This window comes from Panulirus ornatus, chromosome 18, assembly GCF_036320965.1.
Source record: "Panulirus ornatus isolate Po-2019 chromosome 18, ASM3632096v1, whole genome shotgun sequence".
Lineage (NCBI taxonomy): Eukaryota > Metazoa > Arthropoda > Malacostraca > Decapoda > Palinuridae > Panulirus > Panulirus ornatus.
In genome coordinates, this window is record NC_092241.1 from 28,308,930 (window position 1) to 28,335,918 (window position 26,989).

Below are 26,989 nucleotides of genomic sequence, written 5' to 3' on the forward strand. Positions count from 1 at the left end.
CAAGAAACCTTCATTGACTCCCCCTTCGTCGGTCTGTCTGATTCAGTTGCAATTACCTATTCATTTGAGTGGTTACCAACCATGACACAGTGCCGTTGTCTCTTTCCATGGCACATTAACTGCATGAATATGATTCACAGTTGATATAAGTTTCCTTAACTACCAGCCGCGTTTATCTAGTTTCTGAAAATTGCATTCAGGAAGTTGAGTAAATCTTTAATGAATCAACTTTCATATGAAAGCCAATATACGTAGAAGCCTCTACGACTGTCGAATACAAGAGGAAATTTCGGCACCACATTCTCAGAATATTGTTACTGGAGAATGAATTACCTCATTCGTGAGGCCCTTCATGTCACAAACAGCTTGTGTAAACACTTCCTTACCGAGCTTATTGCTTGTTCTGATGGTCGTAAATATCGCTATACCATCAACGCCCAAATCATTTCCATCAAGAACGAAAAGAAAGCAATAACGGAGTGAATTGTTATCCGCCGTCATGTAGGTGAACGTTACACAAATCTCACTCATTTTGAGGTTTATTCCTGTACACAAAGCCATCGTTTTGCACGACGGGTTCAGTACAAAACCATGAACCTTTGGTGTTATTGCACGTAGAGCTCACAACCACGTCTTAAGTCATTGATTTTCTTTATCATTCCTGAAGTATATGAGCAATAATCTTTCTTTTTTAAAGATTTGCGTAATTAATATGAACATCAACTTGGAATTCAGAAATGTACTTCAGTAACGAGTTCAAGAACACAATATATTGCTCACGTGTCACAACAAACCAGGCCGAAATGCTTCAACAAGTTACAAAAAGCAAAGTGCTTTTTTTAAATGCGTTGGCCAATCTGATTTTGAATGAAATACGAGTCTATCAATCAACCCTTTCCTTCGTATGAATTATACTTAGCACGATGGTAATTGGTCTTGTTCTCCCCAGATGTTGTGGTCGAAGCAGTGGTCGACGCTGAAGACTGAGGACGAGGCCAAGACGTTCTTGTCAGAACTTGGAGGGGGAGTTCCCGGGGGCGCGCCGTCCCCCTACAGGTAGGTCAAGTTGCAGTGTGGCAGGCGCTCGAATCTTTTTTTTCTTTTTTAATATTAGCTTATGTAGATGACATTAGCAACTGAGTACAATGATTAAGGCCATTTTATATACGCTCCACACACACACACACACACACACACACACACACACACACACACACCAGGTAGCCATTTTATGAACCAGTCCCAAGGGGAAGATGAAGAGATGGGTTGGCTGTGGACAGACTGCCGCGACCAGGATTGGAACTTTTTCGGCGGGCTCGACCACGTGCGACCCGTGCATGCTTCCTAATACAATGTGATATTTGCTGATATCTTTAATCATTAGATACATTTCTGCACATATTAAATCAAATCACACATTCTTCCTCGGTCTCCAGTAGCGTCCAGTCCTTCGTGGATCACCCGTCCAGCTACCCGTCAGTGTCGACCGCCCCCCTCTCCACGGACGCCCTCTACGAGACCATGTCAGTGACGCAGTCCAACAACAACCACGTCTACTCTCCTCCCCTCCCTACCTCCCTCGGTAAGTCACTCCTAAAGAACGTTCTCCCTGATGCCTTGAAGCTTCCAGCTCCGGTCTTATGTTCATGGTGATGGGTATGATGGTTCGTACATCTAAAAAAAAAAAAGAAAAAAGTCTTGGCAAAAAAGAAAAAAATAAATCGTCAAACAAAGAAAACTAAATTCCAGTTTGCAAGTAAAAGATTTTCCTTAATAGCAGGGATTTGAGTTCAGGGTTTTTCACTTGTGGTTGGCCTCCTACAGGTAGTGCAGGTGGACTAGCGCCTCTCACACCCATCACTATGCAAGACGTGAAGCCAATCCTAGCGACATCGTCAGTCCTAGACTCCACCGCCTCTCAGTACCAGCAAGGTAAGGAAGGCCGGCCCACGCACCACCGTAGCTATTGACGGTGTTCTCTTATCACCATCGACATCATCATGGCTAACACTGCCTCTGAGGGATACTGTCTAACCCAGCGATTACTGATGAATGGAGCTTAAGTCACTTTACCGAGAACAGATGTAATCATTAGCTGCCAATGATTAGACGATGTAATTATTAGCTGCCAATGATGAGACTAATCATTGAAATGAGTAAACAAGTCAATTATACCATTAAAGCAATAATTGTATAAAGAATATGGCTCTGAACAGATACAGCAAATACGTACACAGATCCATATAATAAACACATCGTTCTCGATAATGGGACGTGCGCCACCCTGTGCTGTATTCCTCTAATATACATCCAATCACTACCATTGTATATCACTGCTATACAAAACTGTTAGTGATGAAGAAAGATGAGATCAGAACGTCGTCATCCAAGACGAAAGAGAATAAAGTAGCTTAGAACGTATCAGGAAATTATATTCCTTGTAACAGATCCTGACCACGAAGCATACTCATTAGCGTCATCTGAATCCGCCAGTAAAATTGCGTCTAAGAATGATAACTAAAGATAACCTCAGCCATGAACTCCTGGAGATCACCGACCACAAGTTCGTCGTAGGGGTTGTTAACCTACCAAGTTTACTTGCATGTCATTGAGCCATTTATGACCAACTTGGACACCTTGTATCAATATTTCTTTTCGTTAGAAATACAGAGAGAGAGAGAGAGAGAGAGAGAGAGAGAGAGAGAGAGAGAGAGAGAGAGAGAGAGAGTGAGTGAGTTTGAAAGAAAAATGGATGAGAAATCATTTCCGGTGAGGCTGTATCATTATCAATGGACAGTGAGGAGTAGAGTCCCTTCGACGATCTTTTCACTCCAAAGGAGTCCATTATTTCCCTGCTCCTGCGTGGAGCGTAGCCTCGTAGCTGAAGGGAGCCCCATGGAAAGGGTCCTTGTGTCTGATAAGGATAATAGCGATTATATATAATAAGGATCACAATCATGATGATAACAATATCAATAATAACAATGTCTTTGCATTTTCCCAGTAGTCAACCAGATAAGAGACAGGAACGCTTATTTACGAGGTTCATGGATGATATGGACTTAAATCGAGGCGTCAATCTGTAATGATGAACTGGCCAGTAAAATTCTTGAACCTTTAGTCTGGCATCAAGAGTGAGTCTTCGTCAACCTCGTAGTGCTACAAAATCACATCTCAAACATTTACTGGACACTTCATTCCATCTTACAACAACAAAACTGTGTTTTGCTATATCATTTTGCTTTCATATGGAGGACCCAGTACAGTCTGCGCTTACGTTAAAGTCTAATGAAATGAAGCACAAGCGTAGTCTATATGCTGGGCTCGAGACTGTTCACAATCTTACTCCGCTAACGACACCGAGACAAATGGTTCATTTCTCATTCCCAGCCGATGGATTTCACAATCTTTCCCGCTCGGTAAAGACTGGGATTTATTGAACGCGTTATGTCGCTGAACAAGTAACTAGTCAGCGTCAGGTAAGATGAAATATTCAGAAGAATATCACTCAGAACCAGAACTTAAGCATTTCTTTCACATGAAACTGGCTGGCTTTAACAAACTGCAGTGACAAGAATGCCTGAATTGTATCATTCATCCTGATATAGATGATCGTAAGGCTTTAGCAACGTTCCATACAATGCCGGTCGTAATATCTAATGAGCATTTTTAACAAACGTTTCAACATGGTATATAAACGTTTTGGCTCAGTCGACGACAACACCGTATTCTTCACGTTCTAATCCCGTGAACTCGATACACATCAGCTCAAGCGTCTGGCAAATTGATGCCATTTATATACATTTGTTATCAAATTAGCTGGATTCAACATGGTGGTGTTCCTCTCCTCCAATTCGTAGTTTCTAACGATAAATTCGTCAAGTCTTTTATAGATTACTGGATCATTGACATCTTTGTATGGTAATCGAAAACTGACTTCCTATATTTTCCCTAGAGTCAGACAGATTTAGATTCTAGTTTTGTCTATCATAACTGATACGTAATAAGGAAAACCAGACGAGTCCCATCTTCGGTGGGATGAGGATATTGTACAACACTCATCTATGTAACTAACTAACACGAGTGTCAGGCACATTGCCTTTACCTCCGCGTTCAAAGCCACATCGTATAGGTCATCATTAGTTTCTAACCAAAGTTGAATCTTTAACCATCATCAGCTTCATGAATGAATCCTCCTTGTCCCTAGTGTCAATTTCCTGTTGACACATCTACATCTATCTATTCACTGCACACGATATTATAATAACCAACAAACTCCATCTCGTCCAGACGAACCATAAACTGTTTAACCTTACATCAGCTATCAAACATGCCCATCACCCGTGCCAACATGATCGAAGAAAACTAAACCCAACTAACTTCTGCTAACTTTCTATTCGTTTATTGACGAGAAATATTTGATGACTTATTCCTGACAGGTTATCACATCCCCAGTATACCATAATCCCGGTTTGGGATCGTTCTTCCTCCTGCATGCATTGCCTATTGGGTCCATCTGCATATGCACGCACAGTAATGCATGCAAATCTGGATATGCATTTTCCTGCTTGCATGATCATCATGGATGCTATTTACGAACGTGCACTTTATTATCTAGCAATATTTTAGATACTTGCTGCTTTCTGATTAGAATGTTTGATATTCATTTGTCTTAGTGAACTATATTTGAGACTGTGTGCATGTGTACATTATTTCATCCCTTGCACTTTAAGCTTGTACAACGTAGGAAGAGCATTTAGCCCAATGATTATAGTTCATAGTTCATCTCACTGTAATACCCAGGTCAACTGAGTAGTGGCGGGTCATGTTGTCTGACTCAAAGTAAGATGCACATCACTGGCATGACTCCCTCACCCTAGGAGTCATTACCAGGTGATCATATCTACGTTGCTGTCACAACTCTGCCGCCACTTCAAAAGTTACTTGTATTAGCAGTCAGAAGTGAGTCCTTTAGATAAGCCAGAAGTACTGCAGTATTTACCCTCATCCGTTCCCTAAAGAGAGTCTGCCTAGTCTTCCGACTGATCCTTGGCTGAGGACGCATTCGTTCTACTCAACGGAACATATGCCAGCTTAGTAGTCACTAGTTGCCATGAATATTCTCAGGGTTATAGCTTCCCTCATGGTAATATTCATGTATACTGTGCCCTCAGACTATCGGGATGATATATATGGGCAACTCTGTAGGATTCTTGGGTTTTCACGTGTTTGTGAGGGAGAGAATAGCTAGTATTGTAACTGTGACTGTGGTAGAGCTTGTGTGATGGCCAATTGTTGTCTGCACGTCAGGAGGCACCGTGTACACGCCCCTCAGCACCCCCCATCCTACCTCCAACACCGGCTACAGCAGCACCCTGGCCGCCACCTATCCGGAGCACACGTCCTCGTCGCCCGCCAGTGGCACCAGCGAGAGCATGACGCCCATGGATGGCCTAATGGTGGCGCCCTGCTCCTCGCCTCTCAAGGCTGACACACCCTGCACCGCCGCCCTCACGGTCCTAAAGCCCTCCCCACACGCCCACGCTGCCACTCACCATGTCCACATGTCCACACATGCGCATGCACCTACCCAAGTGCACTTACCAACGCATGCCCACGTACCCATGCACGCCCACGTAGCGGCCACACCACCTGATCCGACCTACACCACCCTCCCGCCCATCACACACTACTCAGGTAAGTTAGCCAACTGCACCTGCACGCCTTACTGCATGTCTGCACCTCCGCCTCGCCAATGGCTTACGATGACAAGCCATATCTCACAGTACACGGTCAGTAGTGCATTATCTCTTGTTTCATCTCGCACTGACACTTCCATTAGTTCTGTATATATATATATATATATATATATATATATATATATATATATATATATATATATATATATACCAGTGTAACATACTTGGGGAGGCACTTGGTCTACACACAGGGAAAGAAATAATCTACAAAAGACTTTTGTTTGATGTAGATTATCAAAAGGCATCAGATAACCACACTATCCAACAACTGGTAATGGTAATTAATTGCTTCTTAAATACTTCATTCTTAATTATGTTTCAGTCGACTATTTTTACACCTAAAATTCTCATCATGAGTTCTCAAGATATGATTTCTTTTGGCTTTTGTTCCTGAGACGCAGGACTTTATTATGACATGTTCTTTAAACTCGATAAACATTTTGATACAGCCCCTGTTGACATCGAAAAATTGATCCAGCAGCATATATGTTCTGGTCTCAGTCAACATCCTTTGACACTTCACCGTTCTTGTTTAACCAATTCTCTCATTCATCGTTGAAACATCATCTTCACTGTTAAGCTTGTTCCTCCCACTACCCATCTACTTAAGTTCTGCAATCAGAAATAAACAACAGCACCGTTTTCTCTTTCTTCCCACCCTCTGTACCGAGACCCATACCTGCATACAGTTGTGGATAAGGTTATGGTTACTTACAGGTACCGCCAGTATATCGTCGATGACAGACTGTTACACGTACTCCTCGCCGTACACCCAGTACCCGTCCACGTACCCAGCCTATGGCTATGGCACCGGAGGCCTCCTCAGTAAGTAACTGTGAGTATTGATGTAATGCTATTCTTTGGTTCGTTGTGTTGACATTACCGCTCCCAGAGTGTGACGGAAAACACTGAGGTTACGGTAATTTGCAAACAAGACTGAACAGTTGAATAAATCACTGATTGCAGTATATGTAAATCACATAGACAAAGTTGTTGACAGCCCTTCAGCGGAACCAACAGTGGTATCAGTTCACAAACACAAACGATCACTGCGTTGACAACAAGCAATTGGAACTGACAGCTGATTGACGATGCAAAACTGTCGATAGACAGTGATGATGTACTGATTTTGGACAGAATGAAAAGAGCTTAATGACAATCTGTATTGGAGGCAACACTATCACACTCAGTTTCACCAATAATTGACTATGTTGCATGAAAAGTACAACATGCAAAAGTAAATAAAATTCTCTCTCATGTGGTTATATTTGTAGTTGTGGGGGTTCGTTCTCAAAATAACCGCAGGTGAATCAGTGTGGATACATCCACCAACTATTTGGCATCTATGATATTCCTCATTTATTGTAACCGATATAGGACAGGTAAAAACATGCGCGAGCTCTGTTAAGAAAATACATGATCATGAGAGAGACACTATGCAATAGATTAGTCTATGCTCCTTAAGTGTTTATTATCAGAGGGAAAGACAAAGTAGGAAGATAACTCCACAGCTTCGCTGTTCGAGAAACACGAGAGTTAAAGCAATGTCTGTTTTAAGAGGTAATGAAGTCAAGACGGTCTGCTTGGACAAGGCATCATGCCACAATAACGTTAATGACCTTTATCAAACTGAAACGTTTTTGCTTTATTCCCCATTGCCAAAAAAAAAAATGAGTTGCTTTGGATATAAGTAAACACACATTTAAAGGCCAGACGATATTTGAAAAGCCCTTTAGAGCTCAGTAAGAATTACGCTAACGTTGAGACATAGTTGGTGCCACAGGAGGTAGTACATAGAGCACATCATGCGAATAACAGTTGCTGATATATCACTCGGTATCGAAGTGTGTTGATGAGGGAGACGTGTAACATTAATCTCACATTATCCACACAAAGAACATAAAGGTCTAAGAATACATATTGTATGTACACTAGAACAAGCAAGGGTGCGTATACACTCACACGCTTTTGCATGTGAAATTTGTTAATGATTTCGAACAAATCTATTGTTAGTTGCTGCATAAGGAATGATAAACGTCTTTATGCTGTCATTCATTGTCATCTGACAAGCGTTTTGTCAAATCATTATCAAGAAAGGCAAAAATCAACAGACAGTTTCGCTTGAAACTTCAGTTTCTAAGTAGAAGTGTTAACTTCAAGAAGCGACATTCCTTTTTGTATCCGAGACTTTTCAGCTGTATCTTATGTTTGACCAAAGTAGTAGACGCTTTATTTAAAGGAATAATGATGGCTGATATTACATGAAACTTCGTCATTTCATCTGCAAAATACTAGTTGGTCTAGTCTTGTATCTGATCATCTCGAGTCCTTCAACTTTCAGAATAGATTATTTTCACAAGTGGGTTAAAGATGAATAACACGTCAAACCTTTTTTTTTTATATTCACCTGTTAAGACCTTAAGCTCTTAAGAACGACACTTGAAATTGTACGTCGAAACCATATTGCCCAATTTCTGAAAAGAGAAAATCTCTAAGAAGATAAAGTCACTTAGCTATGACAATTTTCTTAAGATTTCCCATTATCTTTAAGATTTCCCACAGTCAAACGATCCATAATCAAAACCGAAAGACTTGATAAGTGCTCATTCGATAAGGAAAACTACTCATCGTAGACCGAAATATGAGACATGGTTCATTTTCCACCGAACGTTACTCGTTCTGGTCGAAACAGTCTCATTTCGTAATGTTTTCTATTTAGTCTTATTATATTTCTACTTTATGTCCATTCCTCTGCTTTATCACACTACTATTCTCCTACCTTATTGTCTTCTTAATAGCGAGTACCGCTGTGAAGTTCGTGAAACAGGATTGCTATACCATGTTTGTTTTGTCTAAGTTCATCATTTAGCTACATTTTCGTCATTTCTCTAAGATCCTCTTCATGCCATCTTATTTCTTAATGCTCCACTCATGTCGTGATTAACCAGACAAATTAACTAAGAAAATGCATCAAAATTCCTTAGAGAAATACTCCTTTACATGTTGCAGTATTACCGTGACATCAGACGTTGACCTGCGTCCTAATGTTAGCATTGTCTCTCCACAGATATGGGAAACTATAGCAGCCCCGGTAACGGTGGCAACAGCAACGGCGGTGGGAACAGCAGCAGTCCCATGAACAACGTTAACGGTAACAACAGCACCAACAACAGCGGCGACCTCGGCAACGGCGGCGCTCGCCTGAGGATGCTGCAGTCGTCCTTTGGTTCCTCATCGTGCCTGAGGCAAGACCTCGGCACGTAGCGCTGGGCCTCCACCTCGCGGTAGCCTCACCTGACACGCATCTTATCAGGACAGCTACAATTACAAGAGGCCTCGCTACTCCACCTCCCGTCCAGTGGCTACCCGGTAGCACTCCGCGTGAGCCGGAGAGAGAAGAGGAGAAGCAAAGGACCCCGAGGGCAACCGCATATGTCTCCTTAACCGCTGGGTGGTGAGACGACTAGTTATAGCTGAGTGCGTGTGAAGCAGCACGGACCGATCTCTGGCTAGGATACCAAAGAACCAATCACTCTTAAATCACGAGCTTAAGCTGAGCCATAGTGGGGGCACCCATCGAACCCTTCCTTCTTCAGGCACACCCATTCATGAAAGAATCTCATGAAACTCAGTTTTGTAGACAGTACTTCACGGCCTTCCTAGTGTGCCTGAAGGAGGTTTAAGCGAGGGATGTAGGTGACCCTGGCTCACACACATACATTTTGCACACCTTTCCACTCTGGGCCTGAAATGCCGTCCTCCTGTTGCAGGATGACTGTGGCATCCGCCCAGCGCCAGTAACTTCCCCTCTCAGGTTTCGGGATTCATTGGGATTTATCGCTGTCCAGGTCTAGATCTACTGACTCGTGTTTTTGGCATTGATCAAAAATGTTTAAATCCCTCTAGGTCTATTTTTGCAATAAAAGCATCTGTTTAACTGCGATTTGATTACCTCGTATATACCTGTGAATTCTTCTCAATGAGCAATCACTGACAACTAAATGAGCTGTATTTTACACACACACACACACACACACACACACACACACACACACACACACACACGCATATCACAATAGGCGTAAAAGCTAACTGAAGAATACGTCAGAAATGTCCTGTGTACAGGATTTTACTACAATTGGTATGCTATAAGCGTGTCTCGTATCACTACTCCTGATTGGTTTGCATCAGAGAGGAGAATTCCTTCGGGCTCTGCCTCACTAGCCTGTCCCTTGATGTAGCTGTGGTATCCAATTTCTCATGACTCTAAGGTAATGGGTTCTACAAAGATCATCCGGGACAACAGAGGTAATGAGGCTCTAGAAGGAGTGCATTTCTACCGAAAGACGTTCGAAATTATAAAGAAAAAAATGTTAAAACACCGAAAACGGAAGTCTCGGAGGCAATGTCTCTTTGCCCTTCTGACAAGATTTGAAGAATATCGAGATAAAGTAACGGTATGATAACTTAAGATAGTGAGTAGTTTCCAGATTCCTTAAACCCTTAATTATATAGATTCATCTTAACATATGATTGGCCCTTATGGTATACACAAGAGCCCTCATAGACCATCTCCATGTCTCACCTCATTTCCGTATGTACTGTCCAGTAACTCGACAGTTTGCAGATCCACGCACTGACTATTGAGAATAACAGTCATACGTATCGACTAACTGAATTCGATCTCGACATCTCAGAGATCATGGTATAGTTAAGAGCAACAGCAACATAAGAGTCTTGACAATAAATGAATCCCAAATAACACAACTAATTAGTTATAAATCCTCTAGCCACGTATGACCATTTATATGAGGTCATGTACTATATCTAGCATTTTGATTCAAAATATCTATTTTTCTAGAAAGATTTTCTTGCTACATATGAGAAAACTGATGTCAAGAGGCTGCTTTCTAATCAGCAATGGTTGGCCCATTCAGGTCCTTAAGAATGAAATCAGAATATCTGTGGTCCTAGAGCACTGTTTGGAGGGCAATTAATTTGTTACATAGGCAAGTTTCGTCTGTATTGTTCATACTTTCCACAGAAAGCTAATCATTCATCAAACTGGTGGGTAGACGAGATCAATAAAGAGATAAAGAGCCTAGGTATGGTGAAATACCCAGTGAGGAGTTTTTATAAAGACAGGACGGCGTGTGTGTGTGTGTGTGTGTGTGTGTGTGTGTGTGTGTGTGTGTGTGTAGGTAAACGGTTCTAGGTGAAGGCAAGTCTGCGGGAAACGTGTGATGTCAACACGACTTCTTAATTTGTTTATGGATGGGATGCTGAAGGAGGTGGATGATAGTGTTCTGGAGAGATGAGCAGGTACAATCTCCTGGGGCTGGAGAAGTGGGACTGAGACTGAGAGGTGAGTTAGTTACTGTTTGCTGATGACACAGCGCTAGTGGCAGATTCAAGTGAGAAGCTGGAGAATTAAGTTTCCCAGTTTGAGTGTGTGTTTGAAAGGAGAAATTTAAGAGTAAAGGTAAATAAAAGAAAGGTTTTTCGTTTACAAGTTGGAAGACAGGTTTATATAAAGTGAGTCTGAGAGAAAATATTGGGGGATTAGAGATTATAGGCGAGAGTGGTGTATCGTCAGTATACAACAACTGGCTAACTTCCTTGGCTCCTTCTTCCCACCAAACACCAACAACCAGGCGTATTCAAACTACACGAACACTAGACCACAGTAGGATAAAAATGAAAAAGCCATCTCATTCTCACACACACAAAATTACTTTTGACCCGACAGCTCCACTAACAGAGTGCACATAAATGTTACACAACTCATCCTGGATGGTTTCAAGCAATGTAGATAAAAAGAAAATAGTCATACTTAAGTCCCCCCCTTTGTATATATACTAATTTTCATGTAGGTATGATGCTGAAAAACGCATAGGTGATATATATATATATATATATATATATATATATATATATATATATATATATATATATATATATATATATATATGGGAGGCAGAGCTGAACTGCCCGCTATACACATATTTGTGGCTTGTGATAGTCGGGTCATAAAATTTGATAATGTGGTCAAAACAGACTAAACGTTCACAAATTATGCCAACGACAATACTATTAAGTTTATATAGACCTTCACTAATAGTAATGTTAATCCTTTTTGTACTTGATAAGGGAAGATTCAACGATTTCTCTCTTGATCAAGGAGGAACAGGTTCTAAATGAAGGATCACTGATCCAGTCAATATAGTGGTCATAATTTCTAACGTGAATAAACAAGGCATTAGAAACCTGTTCTGTCCTCATACGATATTTATGTTGCTTAACTCTGACACAGAGATCCTTCCAGTCTACCCAATAAGTAACATACTACAAGTTTTACCAGGTATTTTGTAAACTAAGCCCGCAAAATTTTCTGCCGAGTTTTTAACTAAGATTTCTTAATAGTAATGGTATAACTGAAGTCTACATTCACATTTAAGACTTGAATAGATGAGGAAGTAAAATCATTAATTGAAAACCTACAAGATTCTTGGTATCATGGGGAGGTTTGAGGTTAACTCTAAAACATTTTTGCCAAATCAAGAAGTCTATCAACGATAGAGCTAGGATATTCGGATCCAATACGTTTCTTATGTTGTGTATATATATATATTCTCAAATTCTTCATCAATAAATTCTGAACTCCATATAAGTAATGCGTAATTGAACATGAACAGGAATGCAATTTAACCCAGATAAGAATATGCAAATTCTCTCACTCGATTCCTCGAGAATGATATGACGAATGAACCGAAAATGTGGCATGACAGGAACCTCAGCTTGTAGCTTAAACCACACCAAATTAGCAAGCCGTTTGAGACACGACTACAGAGCAAGCCAGGAGAGTTCAATGATCGTAATACACTAAACTGTGTCCATATGTTGTTTATAATGGACAACTATCTATATTACAAAAGTGTGTGTGTGTTCATGAACGCGCATGGGAGGACTTTTCAATGTTGGAGACCCCAGACATGGGCAAAAGTCCTCATCATGGTCAGACTGCGATCTTTCTGAAGTTTCGGTGCAGACAAACATAACACATTTACTTTCATCAAGTAAGATAACACTATACCTAACCTGGACTTGGGGGATAAGTACGCGTGTCACATCTGACGACCAAAGTGGACGGTACCCGTCCCCTGCTGCTACAATAAATCACTTGAAACCAATTCACTATTATCATCGGATAATATCACTATGTGATCAGGAAAAATTGCTTTTGATTAATATCTTGTTTAGAGTTCCAGTGAAATGGCTTTTAAAAAAACCGTCACATATCTATACACAAAGAAAGATATAGTTAGTAGTCTATAGAAGACACAATCACAAAGCTTTACGACACAAGGGATATATGCAAAAATACGAACCAAATAAACCACCTTAAATACGATCAATAATCCAGTTCACCAAGCAATCGTAAGTGCTTTACACACTGATGTATTTTCATAAATATTCAGAATATCGTTCCCCTCTGTAACTATCTAGTGAAAACCTATGATTTCTTACCATCAACCTTGTTGGCAGAGTGAGCTGGCTCAGAGTGATGAGGATTGCAACGAGTTATGAGGTAGGATTGTGTGGCGGGGATCACTCCACGAGACAGGACGATGTGAGTGGGACCACACCTTTATAACCGAAGTGAGGAAGGTGTGTGTGTTGTGGGGACCATACCAATGATCAGTGTGAGGTAGGTTTTGTATAGCTGGAACCACACCATTACTAAGGATGAGGCAGGTCTATGTGTTGGAGTCTACACCATGAACATGTTTTCTGTGGCGGGTAACACACTATTACCCGTAGTGAGCAGGTATTATGTGGCCCGGACTACACCATTGCTAGGTATAAGGCAAGTCTATGGGGCCAGAACCAAATTATTATCTGGTGTAAAGCAGATCTCTGTGTGGCCAAGACCACACTATTATCTGGTGTGAGATAGGTGGGAGTGGCGAGGACCACACAGTTACCAGGTGTGAAACAGGTGTATGTGGCCGGGACCACACCTTTTTTCCGGTGTGAGGCAGGTCTGAGTGATGGAGACTACACCATGAAGCAGGTTTATGTGGCCGAGACCACAGGTGTGTGTGGCGGGTATCACAACATTACCTGGCGTGAAGCAATGCCTGTTGTGTGTCAAGTTTATGAGTGAAAATGTCGAGAAAATGCCATGATATTTAACTTATCTACAGAGCTGCCATGAGTTGTAATCCCAAAACTATTCTAGTACTTCAAAATGTGACAATTCTTCTAACCATCGACTTGGCAGCTAATCATTCTCCTAAACTTAAGTCATGCCTGTTCTCCATTGTCACATAATGCCCTCCTGCAGCATGGATTCGAACCATGCGTACCACGCTCCCGAGCAAATGATAGGGGATTCGAATCTTTGCCGTTGAACGGCATTATGTGTTCTATGAAAGTATGCGTTCACTGTACTATATATATATATATATATATATATATATATATATATATATATATATATATATATATATATATATGCAGCTTTTTAGTTCACCAATTCGTAAATTAATAAACTCTTGGATTAGTTAAGACAGCAAAGAACACGGAATCAATCCTAAAAATCAAACTCATGTAAGCGTAAGTAGACTTGAAAGTAAAGCCAAGGATTCATAAACCAGTAAATCTTTTGTTGGAGTATAAAGCCAAAGAACAAGCGATATGAACAAAAAAAAAAGAAGGGGGTGGGGGAATAAATGAATAAACAAATCATTGAAGAAATCAAGTGAATATGCTATCAGACTTAGCAGTAACTAAATAGCTTTGAAATTATTTATCTTACAACGTTATACTAATCAAATTATTTCAGGCTGTTCATATTTCATATACATGCATACCGATAAGCTATACTGTATATGACAGCGCACTGTTAAAATGCAATATGGCATTCTCTGTGATGAAGTAAATGTACTTATGATTATCTATGCACGCATAGTTTGTGCATTAGGGTGCGTTGAATAAATGGTACGGTAACTAGGCATTACACAGCCACGAAAAGAGCGGGGAAGTGCACTGAAGAATCAGTAAAAACAAAGGGTAGAGGAATCGAGGCGTGTGTGCGTGATCCACGGACTAGGTTACAGACTGAAAACAACGAATGATATTAAGGGGAAAAACACCTGACTGGCTTAGAGCGACAAGTAGGTTACCAAAAGGCACATGATTCATCATCAAATTCCCAAAATCTGCCGAGAAAATCGGGAGCGAAAGCATATGAAGAATATCAACTGAATCAGAAAGACTTGCCCAGATATTTGCGAAGGTCAGAAACATGACATATGGACTTCATTGCGGATATATATAAATTAATGCATTTTCAGTGATAGAAATATTATGAAAGAGTATATGTTGCTCAGTAAGCCATTATCGTATTTAAATTACATATAATTAGTGACAACTTAAATTACGCAAAACACTTCTTATTTGCAAATGAGAAAGGACAGGTTATTAGGTCAGTATACTTTCTCTTTACGATGACCATGCTAGACCACATTCAGAATGGGCTCTTCAGTTTTGTCGTAGAACTAACAAATCAAACGATGCACAAAACGTATTCGAAGAAAAATAGCAGCAACACTTATTCTATCATTTGAAAATACACCTTTTTGAAAAAACAATCAGAGATCAAGACTTATTGTCTTCTAAAAGAGCCCAAATCTTCGAAGGGACTTAACAGAAGCGTTCACAATAGTAAACAATTTCCATCATATAAGCCTCGACACGTTAGATGGAGATAAAATGACCAGGGATGATGGTATGAATCTAAAGTCAAAGACAGCGAGGCGAACATAGGCGAAAAATCATACACAGTGAAGATACAAAATATTGCTATAAACTGCGACCAGATCTTGCTAGGGAGAATACATCTGTACATATCAGACAAATACGTTATGGATATTGATCTTCGGTGAATATAACGATTCAGAAAACAAATGCTGTTCGTATTTGAAAATCTTTCTCCCCGATTAAAAAGACTAAGACACGTCCTCACCAGTGTATCTAGTAGTTGAAACTAAAAGGAAATATACAAATCCCACGCAGCTTTTCCTAAAAAAAGGGAGAGGGGAGATTTATGACAGTACAGTGCTTCAAAGGTACATGCATGGTTGTCTTTCATAGCCTTTCTCCTACCGGCTGATATGCCAGAGGAGGTGGTGAGTGTACAGGGGCTCTCTGTCTTTACATACATACACAACTGAATTACACGATCTTATGAATGTCCTCCGGCAGATAAACCCCGTCATTCACCGTCAGATCATTCGCAACATATCCTTCGGACGCATTCCCATGTAATATCCCACATTTGCTCATGGAATGAGCAAAATAAACGAAAAGACGAGCAAACATTCGAAAAATGAACAATGAAAGCATAGCCTATGTGTATATATCTGCGAGTATGTGCTAAAAAAAAATGCATAAATCTAATAATATTACACATCATAAATATCCCATCAACAGTCTACTGATGACGTAAAGAAAAATAAAGAAATACAGTTGTTTAGAACTTACCGTTTCCTGTCATCTGTGCCACCGCCTCTACATTAACCTCACCCCACGCTGAATGATCACTCACAATTTGCTTTTAGTACCTATCCGAACTCCACCCTTGGCTAAGGTATCCAATCCCTTTCCTAGAGCATATTTATGGCTGTTCTTGAAGCACCAGATCACCAACATAACTGTTTAAACCACCCGACGTAGTTACGATTAATTCAGTAACTCCCGTTATCCACTCATGATTATATAATATTATCATTAATCATGGTGATATGGTGCTTTTAAAACGTACACCATGACTGCTTATGATGTCCAGTATCCACATAAACCCATATCATTTACGTAACTGAAGAACAAATCATCATTGTTAATAATCACACTTACCTTACCTCCTGCGTAGTTTCCATCGGTCAAGGACGAGACTAGATCCTTTATGAGGTGGTGTAAACGTCTATAATGCACTATAGTCTTACAACACAATCGTCTAAATGTTACAGTATAACTCATCCGAGCATATTATGATTTCATCAACAACGGTTGTAAAACGCCAGAGTATATAAGTATGGATAAAGTCTGTCTATTGAGCACCAAAACTGTTTACAACAATGAAATGTTTAAAACCGCGCTACCACAGCACAACACTCGACAGAGATATACTCACTGTGCACCTCAACACGAGAATGGATCGACGCCGTGGCAGGAACTGTCCGGCTAGTAAAGATTTGGGACGGCTTCGAAGCATTTGAAACACTGTGTCGACCTATCATGCCCGGCTAACCAAGATCTGGAACTGCTTCGAAGCAATTGAAATACTGTGTCGACCCATATTGACAATGACTGTGTCAGGTCCTAGGCCGTAATGAGTATAAGAATCTATGAATTTTTATTCGTTATTTTCCCCCATTTACTGCCTGTTCTGCATTAGAATGTTTATCACCTAACTAATGATCCAAACGTATAACAGAAGCAATGAGGACACGAAATTATACCAGCAAAAATAGATAATTAAAAGTGTATAATGATAGTTGAACCCAGATGTTTCGTGAAGCTAATACAATGAATATTGAAGGTGTTGAGAACTTTTCATGTATATGCGAGCCATATTTCCCTTCCACAGACAGCACCTTGGTTCCTTAACGCCGATTATGGATTCAGTGAAACTTCATGTACGAGAAAAAAGAAAAATAGTATCGTAGAGATAGGGTACATTTACCATGACAATAACGCTGGCACGTTTTCTATACGTTCAGTTTTCTTTGTTAAACGAACGTGACAGAAAAACCATATCACATCTTTAAAAGATTTACCATAATAGATTGTGAAATATTGATCTTAGCAAAAAAAAACTGGTAACTACCTTTGTAAGACATATTACATCATTTGTGTTGCGATACAAAGATCGGTATAATTAAAACTGGCAAGTGTGGTATGAAAAATTAATGCGAGTTATAGCAATGTACTGCACTTAGGTTCGCCCGGTCGGTGGATGAGATTCTCTATCTTTATATTTCAGATGTTTCTGTTTCTAAAGTTAATGAATCAGTCTACATGTTAATACGTTCAACATAACGTTCACCATATTGGTTGATCTTATATACATCCTAAATATATTGATGTTATAACTAATGCCTATTAATCGGATTCGTATCAACTCCTGTTGTTTAGTAGACGTGTCTAAGTGTAGAGCAGAGAAACGGTGCAGAAGATCCTGTCATTTCTAGTCAGTAACACACCAGTCACACAAGCGACCAGGTGTCACCGTTGATAAAATGGTTCCAGTTGATGTAATGTGGACGTAAATAAGCTGATTTTGAAGTGTTTTTGAGTTGGTTTAGAGTTGTTTTTCATTGTTTGTACTATATTTTGATATCCAGGTGTTGTATTTTTTGTAGTTGTGTTTCATTTGTATTGTGTCATACTGATGTTCATCACACTGCATTCTGAGCTGTCTTGGATTTGAGCGAGTCCCTCCCAGAAGGACACACCAGGACTGGATTGGGGAAGATGTAAGCCTCTCCATCTCTTTTAAAGTGCTCTTTGTCTTATCAACTGTATAAATCTAAAACCATGTCTGTTTCATGCAAACACATCACGAACACAGCAAAAAACAGAGATCCTTTTTCTACACGAAAGGCCAAGAAGAGACGTAATCTACCATGCTCCACTTGGTTTCCGTGACCAAGTGTGTGGTAGCATCCCATTCTACAGTCCAGCAGACAGGGTGAAATAGACCGCACGAAGGTACTCAGGACGTTGTCAATACATACCATCCTCAAAGCCACTCACTCCTCCGACACAGCCTTGTGCTGAGGACATTTAAGGGAAATGTTCATAAGAAAATAACATTAAACTGCTTGATGGCGTTAGCCACTGGTACACAGTGCTACTGTAATATTAAAAGAAATAAATGGTAAATGTTTGAAACATAAGAGTCAAATATGAACAGAATTTTTTCACTTTGGCAAACATGGGGGATCTGTTGTAACGAATTTCACGTCATTTTTATGCTTCAACGCAAATGCATATTCCAGTGTTAATGGGTTTGCATTCAAATTAAAGAAGGTTGTCAAATCATTCAATTTACCCTTATGGAAGTTTACAGCTTCTGTGTACTCTTCAGCTCATCAGTAAACTCATACACTGCAAACACCTGAGGTGTTGTCAACACCTTTGAAGATACGTGAACTCTTTCCAAATCGTTATTACAATGTACAGAACAGAGAAACATTAAGCATCTATTCAGAGTAACTCCTGCGAAATGTGTTTTCATTTTTGGCCTCAATTCGTTCCAGTCATTTCAAAATGCAACATTACCTCTTGATCGATTTCTGGTGAAGGCGAAATGCATGTTACAGTTCCGTCTGCAGGGCATTTTCCATGATTTATACCTTATCCCCGTACCTTGGGCCCATGGAAAGTCCTTCTACAATTAATCAATGCACAGAGAATAAACTGTCTTGATACTGATATCATGTTATAACAGATGCTTGATGTAGTTTCTGTTCTAAATGTTTTTGCATATCCCATTTGTTGTTGTAGCAGTAACAGTGGTGGTGGTGGTAGTAGTAGTAGTAGTAGTAGTAGTAGTAGTAGTAGTAGTAGTAGTAGCAGTAGTAGTAGTAATGATACATTAATAGCAGCAGTAAAGCATGTTACATTAATAGCAGTAGTAGAGTAATAGTTACATTAATAGCAGTAGCAAAGTAATAGTTACATCAATAGCAGTAGTAAAGTAACAGTGATCCTTTCGAGATAGCAGCGTCAACAGCGGTGGCAAACAACAATAGGTATCTCACCTCGTTACCTTCAACACTGCCTCATCTCTATATCTAACAGTCTATAATTTCGTCCATGGGGAAATGCGCTGTGTTGAATGATAACAAGAACCTCCAACTGCTCCAGGGCACTGTAAAAGACTCCTCAAATACCTGCAGTTATAAACCAGTCGGGAGTTTTTGAAGTGTCTCTATTTGGACCGACAAAACTACGCCATCACACTCCCATTATAGCAATGGCATCACAATCACCATTAGTGCCTGCGGTCATCACCATCCATCTCTTTAACATGATGGTTAAGTCGATGATAGAGATCTTAATATTTCTAGCTGACATTGCAAATGAATGCTGCTAGTAATTGTAGGAAAACAATCTCATGTAAGATCACATATTCATGCAAGTAAATGTACTCCAGAAGTAGTGCAAGAAATTATATAAGCAACACCAGCGGTAAGAGGTGACTAAATCATTGTCTTCAGTAATGTAAGGGACATAAAGGAACACATTATCTCATCATTCTTACCTGTAGTAACAACACATCTACAGTGATTACTTCCCAAGTGTAAGCATACACACACACACACACACACACACACAGAGGCAGTGCTACGAGAATTGAAAAAGGTGAACCACATGCCTTGTCTACAAGGAAGACCCTGAACTACAGACCGGTTTTACTGACCAATAAAGTCAGTAAGGTTCTAGAAAATATAATTAGAAGAATTGAAAGGTGGTCAGATGTAACAAACCCTTTAGATTTTCTACAAGAGAGTGAGCTCTTTCTTAGAAACATAAGGGAAGGGTAAATGGTTGCCTGTATCTGGACTGCCAGAAAAAAGGGCACCACAGTAAAGGTTGACTAAGGAGCTAAATCACTAGGTAGGATTATGAGGGGAACTCTTTCAGTGTATAGAAGATTAACTCAGAGGAAGAGAACGGAAGACGCATGTCCAGATGACAAGCGGAGTGCTACAGGGTTCTGTTCTGGGATCTTTACTCTCCTTGATATATGTAGATGACTTGCATGAAAGTATGGACTCTTACATGAACGTGTTTGCAGAAGATGTAAAGGTGAAATGTGGAGAATTGCATCAGCTTACAAAGGGCCCTAAACAGGCTATAAAGTTGGTATGATACACGAACGGTGAAACTCAACCCAAGCAAATGTAATGAGGATGGGTCGAAGTGAAAGAAGTCATCAATGTGACACATACATTAAACAGTTTTTCGAGAGATATAGAGGTAGAGCAAAGAGAGGATATAACATGAAATTGAATAAGAAACTTGTTCAAAAAAAGATGGGACACCACGAACGTATAACTCCTTCCCTCCCTGTACAGTACAAATAGACAAGGAATTCCACACATACCAGATTCTAGTTTCCCTCTGGAGTTTGCCACCAGAGCCCTGTCATCTGCAAACAACAACTGATTCATCTCCCGTAGATATCTACTCTCAACATACCGTATACCCGTCCTTCTCGCTAAGATCCTTGTATATACTTACCAAACCGCCTAGTTCTTGTGGAGACTGATGAGCCAAAGTAACAGACCAACCTTTACTGTCGTCCCTACTCACACACATGTAAAATACTTCCCAATTCATATATCAATTTATTGATAATTCCATATATAACGTTTTCCCTGCTCCTGGTTTCTATCAGCCCTCACGTTATCTTTCTCTAAATTTAGAAATGCCACTCCCTTACTACAAGCACTTAAAGCATATTTCTCAAACCAAACACATGGTTCAGAGACCACATTTATCTTTCACAGTCATATGAGCTATGCATGCCGCTATCCTTGCAACCATCACTCTTATAAGGCTTACTCGGTATGCTCAACTTATCGACACGTCTGTAGTTCTGTAATTCACTTTTGTCTCCATTTCCGCTTCATTAGCTCTTGCCCTTTTATCGGTCCCCACTTTGCTCCTACGACATTTACAAACCATTTTTCTACTTTACCCTTGAACTTTGTTTTATTCAGTCTGAACATCCAGGCTTCTCTCAAACATACATGTATCTCCTCTATTCGTGTCTTGGTTACATCCACACACATTCAGATACCCCTAGCCTGAGCCTTCTTGGAAGATGAGCACTCCCTGCATGGCTCCTTCTTCTGTTCTGTCCTTTAGAAATTAAAAGAATTTGGGGGAGGGGGAATTTTCAGCCCCCTGCTCCACCCCATTTAGTTGCCTTTTACAACACGCATTGAATACAAAGGTAGAGTTCTTTCTCCTCTCTCACATGTATATATATATATATATATATATATATATAAGCCTTGTCTTTTTTTCTGTGCTTCTCCAGTAACGATTACCAGTATTAAAAACTTTCCACAGGATCATCATTGCCTAACGTCTGGTTTTTGCAATACACTTGCTGGCATTACAGTTTATTGTGATGAAATGATCATTAGGGGAATTAAAGGACAGAGGTATTCACTTTCTTTATTTTGTCTGAAGAAAACCCAAACTCAGCCTTGCTGCTCAGCATGACACCAGGAAGTTCAAGAAATTCTGAAAAGGAAATCACATACATTGTTACTGATGACTTTGGTAACCTGTAAGGTTCAGGAGACAGTGTGGTACTGTAACGAAAAGAGGTAACTATATGGTTTCCGTGCATTACACATGACAGCTCGAATGGATGTGAGCAGATGTGGCCTTTCTTCGTCTCTTCCTGTAGTTACCTCGCTAACGCCGGAAACGACGATCAAGTATAAAAGAAAAAAAGTATAAATATATCACACAAACCTCCAACACCCAGGATCGAACCCGGGACCCCTGTGTATCAGGCGGGAGCGTTACCGCTAGGCTATGATCGCCCCTAATAGGGAAATGACTATTCGAATACTATATACTCGAATACCCTTCGTCTCACGTTGGTGAGCAACGGGGTCTACACCGGTCTTTTCCCATCAGGCTCACACAGCCAGCAGATAGCATTTTACCGAACCTAACTGTACAACGCGGAGGTATATGAATACGAACAAAGTGCATATACGTCCGCAATTGCCCTAAACGAGTTCTGTTGGTACCCAGGCCGTTCTCAAGGCTCCTGCTGCCCAAGGCTGCGCTACTTCCTGCAACAGGGAAATATAGACCCCTTTGGAGCGCAAAATGTCTTTGTTCAGACTATGCTCTCGGTACAATAGCCTCGCCAATCACGAAACGTGACCCTTCACTCGCAATGTAATCTCCGCCTGCTTGAGGCTACACTGCAAGTGAAGAATCAGCTTCGTCGAGGCTGCGTCATCGGCAGTTGACGAACGAGAGTAAAGTCTCATCCAAGAACTTCTCGCCTCAGTGGAATCCATCCTATCCCTTCCACTAGCACAACCACTGAGCTGCAATTGCCCTCTGGTATTTAGTCTTCATTTGACATAGCTTTCAATACAACATATAAACCAAATTCAATATCATGTTCTTGTGAAGGGTAAGAGCTTCTCAGTCAGTTTGATATACGTCGCTTCGAGCGAATTCTTAGAAAATTACGTGCACGGCTATAATGCTCTTTACCTAGGTTTAGGTAGAGCCACAATGCATTAGTACTATGGTATGATGACTTTGAAAGTGTTTTTTGTCGCAAAAGTGTTTGTTGAAGCAAAATCATGGAGTGAAAATACCATTTTTACAATTTCTGAGGCTTAACATATGGTTGTTTGGAAAGTTGAAGTTTGTCAGAATATTAATCTTCTCTTCCTTTTTTACCGGCATATAAGCGATACTGACATTGTTGCATGGAGAGAATGAGGAGAGTGTTACCCCTTGCCACGATAGCCTTGTACATACAATGTATGCAATTTGTACATAAATTTGATACCTTAGAATTTCAGTAACACTTGCAAGTACATATCATAGTGACCGCTTACCTGTACAAGAGAATAGTTCCTCCGGGCATTACTTCAATGTAATTGATAATCTGGGGCTACTCGAGCGTCTGCAGGCGTTGGATTGGCCCCATGCTGTTGTCAAAGCTGTTCCATGGCCTCACGTTAGACACAATTCTTCCTGTAAGGCGGAAACTTCGAGTAACGATGAAAAGTTTAAGAAAAGGATATTTACTGTCAGTCGATAGATAGAGCTGAGTGGGAGAAAGAGAGGGATGGAGAGGGAAGGAACAAATGGAGGTTGTAAATCATGTACCAGATTATTACATGCAAATATCTAACCAGGAGTAAATCCATTACACCAAGACTTTTCACTGATTATTAAGCCTTTCTATGCTAAATCTCACTAAATGTAAACAAGACTAAAATAAAGTTTGTTAGATAGTGAAAATCTGTTATAGAACTAACTTAAAAATTCTACTTACTGCTGCCAATGTTGATGTCAGTGTTTGGCGAGTCTATGAAGCTAATTTTCCTTAACCACAGAAAATCCTGTCTTCGCTTCGCTGAACGTTGGGTCTGACATAGAAGGATCGCTTCCCAAACTGAAGGCAGCTTCACTTCTCTGTATCTATACGCTATTCCCTTGGATGCTGAACGAATATCAAGAACTGAGTCATGTGACACAGCATCCTGGTGAACTGTCAGACAAAATGTCATCACGACTTTTCCCACATCAACATCACTGCAACAAGACAAGTTCTCTCAACAGAAACGTCATGGAAAGCTTCAAATTAATTCTTGTGACAACAGGGCATCTAACCAGTGAACAGAACGAGTTTTATTTCAAAAATCGTAGAAAGGCCTATTCCTCTATGTATACGCTACATATATAAGATTACTTAGATCAATAAAGCTAGAGACTGTTCGTATTTACTTATGAGATTTTTTCAACATAAACACAATTTCTCTCTCTCTCTCTCTCTCTCTCTCTCTCTCTCTCTCTCTCTCTCTCTCTCTCTCTCTCTCTCTATATATATATATATATATATATATATATATATATATATATATATATACATCTTTCTTTTCTTCTTTCATACTATTCGCCATTTCCCGCATTAGCGAGGTAGCGTTAAGAACAGAGGACTGGGCCTTTGAGGGAATATCCTCACCTGGCGCCCCTTCTCTGTTCCTTCTTTTGGAAAATTGAAAAAAAAAACGAGAGGGGAGGGTATATATATATATATATATATATATATATATATATATATATATATATATATATATATATATATATATATTCCTATGAGTCCACGGGGACTCATAGGAGTAATTAATAAAAAGGTAAGAGAGCTGTATCAATTGAAAGTGTGGTCGAGAGAGCTGAGAAGGGTGTACTGAAATTGTTTGGACATATGGAGGGAATGAATGAGTAAGTAAGGAGAGGTTGACAAAGAGGATATATGTGTTCGAAGTGGAAGGGACAAGAAGGAAAGACCAAATCAGGAATGGAAGGATGAAGTGAGAAAAAAATGTTGAGAGATTGGGGCCTGAATATGCAGGAGAGTAAAATGAATTAGAACAGGGGTTGATGTGCTGTCAGTGGACTGAACTAGAGCAATGTCAAGCGGCCGCGTGACACCATGGAAAGTTTTGTGTAACTTGGTCGTGGAGAGAAAACTGGGGTTTCGGTGCATTGCACATGACAGCCAGAGAGTAAATATGAGCGATTACCGACTTATTCCATTTGCTCCTGGCGTTACCTTGCTAACGCAGGAAACATTGATTATATAAATCTGTGTAACAACACCTCTCACTTACCTCTACCAGACATACCAGGAGTGAGGTGCTGAATTTCTTGAGGGGTCTCTTTCCTGAAGAAGGATGGGCCCGATTGGGGCCCTGATTCATGAATCACTTAAGACTGATGGTTCTTTGGTATCCTAGCCAGAGATCGGTCCGTGCTGCTTAACACACACTCAGCTATAATAACTAGCCATCTCCCTACCCGGCGGTTATGGACAGTTGAAGAGTTGTCCTGGGGGTCTCTGCCCTCTTCTTCTCTCCCTCTATCTCTCTCCTCCGTCTGAGCTCCTATTCCTTTCGCACTGCGTTCACACGAAGCGCTGCCGGACAGTCGTTGTGCAGGAGATTTAATAACGAGGCCTGCTCTTTTCAGCAGCTGTATCAGGTGAGACTACCACAGGGTGGAGGCCCAGCGCTACGTGCCGAGGTCTTGCCTTAGGCACGATGAGGAACCAAAAGACGACGGCAGCATCCTCAGGCGAGCGCCACTGTTACCGAGGTCGCCGCTGTTGTTGGTGTTTATACTGTTAGCGCCGGTGCTGTTTGTGCTGCTGGTGCCGTTGTGGCCACCGTCGCTGTTCATGCCACCGTTACCGGAGCTGCTGTAGTGCCCCATGTCTGCGAGGGGAAAAAAAAAAAACACACCATTAACATAAGGACTAAGAGTCAGGTAAGGCGACGATATAGGGCATGGCAATATCAAGTTATCTGAAAAAGATATAGGGAAAAATAACCATTTGACAAAGAAAATAACTCCTAGAAGAATCAAGAGGAACTTAAAAAGCTACAAGGGATGTCAAATCTTTTTCTTTTCTTTGTAAGGTAAATATCGTAACATTACAAATGACAACAATTTTCTCATGGGCCACTTGCATAGTGAGGATGTATGTGGTCTTAGAATTATCCCTAAAACCTGAACAAGGTACTGAAAAATTTTTGTTTTGTGGATTAAGCTTGATGTTGACAGCCTTAAAGATCCTTGTGGTCGACAGGCCAAAAGCCCAAACATCAAACTAATAGTTTTGTGTTTATATTAGACCATTACGTCCGCCGGCTTCACTCGTTCTATCCTGATGACAAACACACGGCTTTCAGAGTATCACAGAGGAAACTTGCACAGTCACAAATTGTCGTCATACCATATTCATGACTCGCCAACTGGCATCTCAGACCTAAGCAGTGTGGGTTGGACTCATCACGTGAGAACTTAGCTTTGGGAAGCCATCATATCAGCAACACATGGAACCATAAATCACTTACATCAATACTCACAGTTACTTACTGAGGAGGCCTCCGGTGCCATAGCCATAGGCTGGGTACGTGGACGGATACTGGGTGTACGGCAAGGAGTATGTGTAGTCTGCCATTGACGTTATACCGGCAGCACCTGCAGAAAACCATTGAATGTACGTAAACAGAAAGGGACCTCGTCAGACAATGGATGATAATGTCTAAATGCTATTTCAGAAAGGAGCTGGAAAGAAGTTAAAAGAATGTAAGTGAAAATATCTCGTACGAATAGGAAAGGAAAACAAGTTGACGGGCTTTTATGACAGAGAAAGGGAGGCGATGGCGTTTGCTGTCAGTGACATCCTCCTAACTGGGAGTTATAAGATTATGGAGTTGCAGTTTGAAGTGAAGTAAGTTCTTCTTTTGGTTGCGAGATGGAGCCAACCCACAGAGGTCATTCGACAGAAGGTTCTCATGAGCAAGTGATACGTTCGTTAATCAGACGAACATGAGCTGAACTCCTACAAGGACGACACTGTTCTTTAT

The 26,989-nt window shown here is 40.6% G+C and overlaps 2 protein-coding genes across 12 annotated transcripts in view; one reads left to right on the forward strand and one right to left on the reverse strand.

Moving 5' to 3' along the window:
* LOC139755016 (uncharacterized) overlaps positions 1-9,696 on the forward strand; it is a 118,402-nt gene extending 108,706 nt beyond the window's left edge. For 3 of the 7 annotated variants that reach the window (XM_071672929.1, XM_071672927.1, XM_071672931.1), the window contains 6 exons: positions 950-1,056; positions 1,437-1,582; positions 1,825-1,932; positions 5,311-5,697; positions 6,477-6,584; positions 8,827-9,696. In XM_071672929.1, coding sequence (XP_071529030.1) covers positions 950-1,056; positions 1,437-1,582; positions 1,825-1,932; positions 5,311-5,697; positions 6,477-6,584; positions 8,827-9,023 — 1,053 coding nt within the window. In that variant the 3' untranslated portion in view covers positions 9,024-9,696. Of the gene's footprint in view, positions 1-949; positions 1,057-1,436; positions 1,583-1,824; positions 1,933-5,310; positions 5,698-6,476; positions 6,595-8,826 lie in introns of all 7 variants that reach the window. The other 4 variants (XM_071672930.1, XM_071672932.1, XM_071672933.1 and 1 more) reach the window with 4 other exon arrangements.
* Positions 9,697-21,994: 12,298 nt separating this feature from the next.
* Positions 21,995-26,989, reverse strand: part of LOC139755017 (uncharacterized) — a 116,058-nt gene continuing 111,063 nt past the window's right edge. For 4 of the 5 annotated variants that reach the window (XM_071672936.1, XM_071672937.1, XM_071672935.1 and 1 more), the window contains 5 exons: positions 26,496-26,600; positions 25,229-25,831; positions 23,890-24,149; positions 23,447-23,585; positions 21,995-22,091 (listed from right to left, as the gene is read on the reverse strand). In XM_071672936.1, the coding sequence (XP_071529037.1) occupies positions 25,629-25,831; positions 26,496-26,600 (308 nt within the window). In that variant the 3' untranslated portion in view covers positions 21,995-22,091; positions 23,447-23,585; positions 23,890-24,149; positions 25,229-25,628. Of the gene's footprint in view, positions 22,092-23,446; positions 23,586-23,889; positions 24,150-25,228; positions 25,832-26,485; positions 26,601-26,989 lie in introns of those variants that run through there. The other variant, XM_071672939.1, reaches the window with a different exon arrangement.